Genomic DNA, 6,188 nt, shown 5'->3' with positions numbered 1-6,188 from the left:
TTTTTCTTTTCCACACGTACAATAATTGTTAATAATAATTGTACACACGTGCAATAATTGTTGTTGGAAAGGATGAACGATGCATGAACAAGTGCTGTACATACAGCACCATTCTGCTCTATGGAGAGGGGAGGAGAATGACTTAGCGGCACCCTGCTGTGCGCTCTCACCTTCACTTGAATTACAATCGTTCGTCATCCATGGATACACCAGAAAAGTCGTTCGGACGACAAGCACTGTACACACGCCAGATTCTCGCCCAACATCAGCACTGAGCCGATTATCGGACGAGAACCATTCCACGTGTGTACGTAGCCTAAGGCTGTTCCTTAGGAACGAGTATCATTGACCAAATCTAAACAAAATACATAAAATAGTATGAACAAATATTCAATGATAATACTAGTTATAGAAATATATTGTACATGTTCAACTTCTTTTATCTGCTATTTGTTTAATATACAATTGAAAGTTGTTGTTTTTTTAGTTGCTCCAGGAAATCCAGCGCTGTATAGCTCTGCTTTGGAGATTTGTGCTCTCCTATGTCAGTTGAGAGAAACTCCCTAAATTCTTCTAATGGTGATGCTGTTCCAGAACCAAATGTTTAAGAGGAAATATCCCTTCCTTTGGAGCAATATTCTCTCATTTCCTGTTGTTTCTAGAGATTGGAAGTAATGGAAATAAAATACAGAAAATATATAAATACAGAAAATCTAAGAATAATACACAACCATTACTATGCATTGGTTTTGGTCGGGGATTGGTAATTAGTCAACCCAATTCATTATGTATGGGGAAATCAGTGGCTTTTTTTAGGAAGAGGTAACTATTTCTGATACCCAATGCAAACCGACACTTATTCATATTTTTAATTTAGGATACTGTAGTTGTAGTATTTAGGGTTTTATTTTGGTTAAATGCAGTTAGTCTTCTTTGCAAATACTATAAAGCATTGCTGAGGTGAGATCTTCATAATTTGTGAAGTGGCCACCTTCAAGAAAGGATGTGGTTACTTGTCAGCTACACAATGCTATCAGCCCCAACCTGTACATTATTTCCGTCATTGCAAAATCTTCCAGGAAGGTTTCTATTATTATACTGCTGGTGTATAGCTGTATTACTGTCACAATTTTAACTTTAAAAACAGTGTATAATGTTTTGTGCAGATATTCAACATGCTTTTCAGTGCATCTTTGGAGAACAGTTTGCACCATCAGGGTTCACTCTAGATTTAGATTGATTTGGATATCGGTGAAGTTTTGTTGATGTCTGGTAATGTTTTTGTTAGCTCTTGATTTATGGATCTCTCCTGCACTCTGACTTGTCTATCAACATCATCACATTTCCTATGTACAATGCCTACAATGAAAATAGCATAACTGGTGGGATAAGTGTCTAGCTTAGTATATTTTTTCATTCTATAGGTAGAAAAAAATAAAAACATTTACAGAAATGTGCAGTATTGCCTATACCGTGCAATCTCCCACCCAGGCAGCAGTTGGCACTTTATTCTCCCTTCCTAATCATTAGCATTGTATCTTTTCAAGTCCCCTGCAATCTGATCTTGTGCTGTACCGCAGTCAGAATGTCGTTGTCACAGTCACTGATTTTTGTGCCTATCACTAACACAATTACAAATATTTAAATCAATGTTTGTAAATAAGCAATTCAACTATGTCTCAAAAGGATATTTAGGAAGGTTCTGATTATGTAGCTCTATAAAATTATGCCCAGCCTGGATTTTGCATAGGTAAATGTAAGGACAGAAACAGACAGGATTTTCAAGGGCAAATATTGTGTATATTTTTAATAGTGAAAATTATCCTGAGTTAGTTAAATAGTTAAAATGGTCCTGACTCTAAACAGACCCATGGGGCTGTACTGCGGACATCCTGCTGTTTACTACCACCCACAACCACCTATGCACAAAGAAACTGACTCCTATTTGTCACCATACCAAACAACAACTGTGGATAATTCATAAACCTGAATATCAATAGGACACTAGGAAAGGCGAGATAAAGGTATGCTCCAATTTCTATACCCTGCAACCTGGCACATATTGGCTGATGAATAATATATGGACACATGATATAGTATGAAAATAAAGTATTGAACACATATTTCACTTAGCACTGTTTCATTTAATTATACTTAAATTTGGACTCCTTCATACATTACAGCCAGACCCTATGATACGTTTTGTGAACCCTAGGCATGTACAGAACCTACCGTCCCTTGTCTCTTGTGTACAATTTTACTGCAAATATATGTTATTGATCTCATGTGATCCCCTGAGGAAGCCTAATAAGGCGAAACGCCTGGGGTACTGTGAAATATCCTTGAACATATGTAAATAATAATTTTGTACCAATGTTAAAATGTTTTACTATTAAATATATACAAAACAATTCAACTATCCAGTTATGCAAATTAAACTATATAAACATTTATTTGCCTTTTCAGATTATTAGATAATTACATGGATCAATTTATACATTTTTTGTATGAAGATTTTAAACTTTTTTTTTTTTGTCATTATATAGACTTTTGTTAATTCTGAATTAGAATGAAGCTGAGCCTTTTGGTTACAATACATGTATATGTTAACTGCTGGGCTGGGTATAAATTAAATATATCATTAGGATTTGTTAACATGATTGATGTGCAGTGTGGTTACCGCTTACAGGGTACAGCATCAACTGTTCCTGGAGGTGGTTTTGACAGCTATTTAGCAAAAGCACATAATTTTATTTAAACGTCTTCCCATAGATGCTTATAAAAGTGTTAGGTGTTAAAAAAAACACCTACAAAAGTTTCAGTTTGTAAAAGGTGCTCTGTTCAAGTCTATTGAAATGTTAACAAGTGCTCTAAATATGAGATGCAACACAAATAATCTTATTAATAAACAGTGTTGAAGCACCTGCAAAAACCCAACTTCTTTAGCCATTTTGTTTTGTACCATTACACTTCCCATGCATTGATATTTGCAAACCATTAAGGCCCAATTGCTCCTGATATTTTTTTTCTGATTTGTTTAGTTCTGGTTTAGGTCTACCGGGTATTGAAACCATTGGATTGGAAACCTGGATCACCCTGATGAGTAGGAGTGCTCAACCCAGAAACTTTTGTAAGCTGGGTGGGAAGAAATTCTAGGCGGGTGGAAGCCCCTGAATGTTGACCCAACTCATCAGTTACCACCCAGAAACAGCCGGGTGGTGCGCCCAGCTAAAAGGGTCTGGGGAGAACACTGAGTAGATAGTTGGAGGATAAACTGGCTACTTTTTATTTCATCAAATGCAGCTGTATTAATCAATTTTATTGACACTTTGACAATATGAAGCAACATAACATATTTACATGATGCTACCATTGTACATGATTACCAGCAGGATTCAAAGATTCAGGAAGTCAATGTTCTTCTCCACTGTAAAACAAATTGTGTAAAATACATATTTTGGATAAAAGTTAGGTAAATCTTGGCTGTGCAGCTTTATTTGCTATAGGGGAGAATTCAGTTTGTCAAGTGAACAATGGCTATATACATGGGGGGCAGAAAAGCATCACACAGCAGCCTTTTCTGACCTTTTAAACTTGGGGGAACCCTTGGAGTAATTTTCTGATCTCAGAGAACCCTTTCTATAATTACTATATCCACAGCTCACAGTGCATTAGATTAATGTGTCAGTGGGAAGAATGTCTCCTACATTGCTGTATTACAGATAGCCAAAAAGATCATTGGTGTCAATGATAAACCTCTAGAGCAGTGGTGCCCAACCTTTTTTCATCTGGGGGTCACTGTTGACGTTGGGATAAAACTTGCAGGCCGCAATGCAAATAAACATTACAGATGTTTTAAAGAGATTTAAAACTCCAATTGTTTTAATTTAAAATGAAACTAAATTGAAATGTTTCTAGTTACTGTAGCATACATGCACCAAATAAAGGAAATGATAAATCAAGAATTTCTGCCATGGATACTTCCAGAGAAATGTAGTTCATGTGACAGATAGCCAAGGGGTACACATTCTTACTATTACATATTCGGGTCCCTATATCTCCCCGTTCCTGAGAAATTAGGGTTCACAGAAGATAAGTAGCCAGCTATGTGTGACAGGGTAGCACGGTTTGACAGATATAGTTATTCTTATCTTGAGATGGTGATGCAGGAATAAAGTTTTAGGGGAAGTTAGCCACAAGATTCTCCCACTTACCATACATTTTAATATTCCTACAGCTCCCCTTTCAGTAGAAATTGGGATTCAAAGAACATAAGCGGACATTTATATGTGTCAGGGCACCATGGTTTGGTAGGAGTGATACCACAAGAGTCCCCCACTTATCCTACATTTCCCTTCCTCAACTGTTAAAGAGATATTGGGGTAAGTGGCCAGCTATGTGGGACAGGGAAGAAGGGTATAACAGGTGTAGTTTTTCGTATCTTGTGATGGCACCATAGTAATGAAATGTTAGGGGGACTTAGCCACAAGAGTTCTGCACTTGCAGTCACATTTCCCTTTTCTTACAGAGTAATTGGGGTTCATAAAGAGTAAGGGGATAGCTATGTGTGACAAGGTAGCATGACGTGATGGCCATAACATTTTAATGGGAAAGAGGGGGTGATAAAAGGAGTTTCCTACTGCCTCCTTTATTTCCAGTTGCCAACATCCCTTTGTTCAAGAGAAATTGTGTTCACAGAATGTAAGTGTCCAGCTATGTGTAACAGGCAGCTCTCCAGCCGCTCAGTCCCTCACATCGCAGCGTCAGCAGATTTCACTTCAGACGGCAGCCAGGGTTCCATGGCATGAGGAAGCGGTAACCGCACCACAATCTCACTGCCAATCTGAATGCAGCCTTGGATTTTTGTGAACTTTAAGGGACACCACAGCGCACAGACAATTGTCAGTACCCTAATGTTCATTGCCATGAGAGTGGGCCCAACATGGAAACTTAATTTGGGGACCCTGGTCTTGAAATAGCCCCCCTTAAAGTGAAAATATCCCTGATTGTTTTTTTTGGATAGGGATTTTATGGGAAGGATTTTATGCTTGTGAGCCTGTATCTGAAATTTTCATATTGCTACGACAATCAGTGAAGGAGATTTATACATGGGGATAATGACAGCAGCATGGACACAGACTACACGATTATCTCACAGTACATGGTGGCCGGGAGCAGCTCACGCTCCTGGCAGCACGATCCCATACCGAAACATAGGAGGTGCGTGCACCCCATTCCCCGCAGAACAAGGATCAGAGAGGGAATGAGCAGAGGTCCGGATCTGACAGCTACATGGGCCGGAGGTTGGGCACCCCTGCAGGAAATTCAAATAAATATGTATTGAATTCAATACAAAATAGCTGTATTGAGTCCGATACAAAGAAATCTTTATATAATATATAAATAATTGTATTATAATATATATATATATATATATATATATATATATATATATTGTACAAGCTAATGTACAGCTATATTCCATGTTTAACTATTTTTTATTACAGATTTTTGTGTTTTTTTATTTAAAGTTTATTCTTAAACCTATTAAATATATCAAATATTTGACATATTTAGGTGAGTAATGTCTAAGGATGATAGCCTACAATGTAAAATAAATTCCCATGCAAACAAAATGTAACACTTTTTGCATGGAAATATGGATGGAACACTAGGAGGGTTAAAGGAGGATAAGACTAAACTTACCGTTAAATATAAAAACAATGCAGTGAAAATAACCTTTGCAGCTGGAGTCAATACCGTCATCAGAATGAAGTTCATGTATGTACCTTGATCTGCAATAATAAAATATGTCCTAATCAAAAATAGTTTCTGTGTTTTGCAAAACTATCCAACCTTTCCCACTCTAATATCACACTCATTCTATAGACTAAGAGGGTTTAATAGATTATCCCTCACTCCAATATTTCCCAATGACCAAATTCCCAGCAAGTGCCAGACCTGTTCCTCTCAACATGCAGCAGTAGTACCCTTAGCCATGAAGAAGTACAGAGGTCCCAATGCTCCTTCTCTAAAGGTGCGTACACACTTCCAATTTTTATCGTTCCAATCGAACGACGAACGATCGATTGGGCAAAAAAATAGTTCGTAAAAAAGTAACCAACGACGCCGGCGAACGAGGAAACTCGTTGGAAACGAACGACCGGACCGGCGGATCGGATTGGACG

At 37.7% G+C, this 6,188-nt stretch overlaps 1 protein-coding gene across 4 annotated transcripts in view; it reads right to left on the bottom strand.

Annotated features, from left to right (window-relative positions):
* Window positions 1-6,188, bottom strand: part of LOC140322984 (uncharacterized) — a 12,278-nt gene continuing 6,090 nt past the window's right edge. The window contains exons 3-5 of one of the 4 annotated variants that reach the window (XM_072399669.1): window positions 5,707-5,795; window positions 3,371-3,427; window positions 1-658 (exon numbers count right to left, since the gene is read on the bottom strand). In XM_072399669.1, coding sequence (XP_072255770.1) covers window positions 3,404-3,427; window positions 5,707-5,795 — 113 coding nt within the window. In that variant the 3' untranslated portion in view covers window positions 1-658; window positions 3,371-3,403. Of the gene's footprint in view, window positions 659-3,298; window positions 3,428-4,942; window positions 5,315-5,706; window positions 5,796-6,188 lie in introns of those variants that run through there. The other 3 variants (XM_072399668.1, XM_072399667.1, XM_072399666.1) reach the window with 3 other exon arrangements.

This window comes from Pyxicephalus adspersus, chromosome 2 (genome assembly GCF_032062135.1).
Source record: "Pyxicephalus adspersus chromosome 2, UCB_Pads_2.0, whole genome shotgun sequence".
NCBI lineage: Eukaryota > Metazoa > Chordata > Amphibia > Anura > Pyxicephalidae > Pyxicephalus > Pyxicephalus adspersus.
Note: the sequence above shows the minus strand (reverse complement) of the source record. Positions and strands in the feature narration are given on the sequence as shown.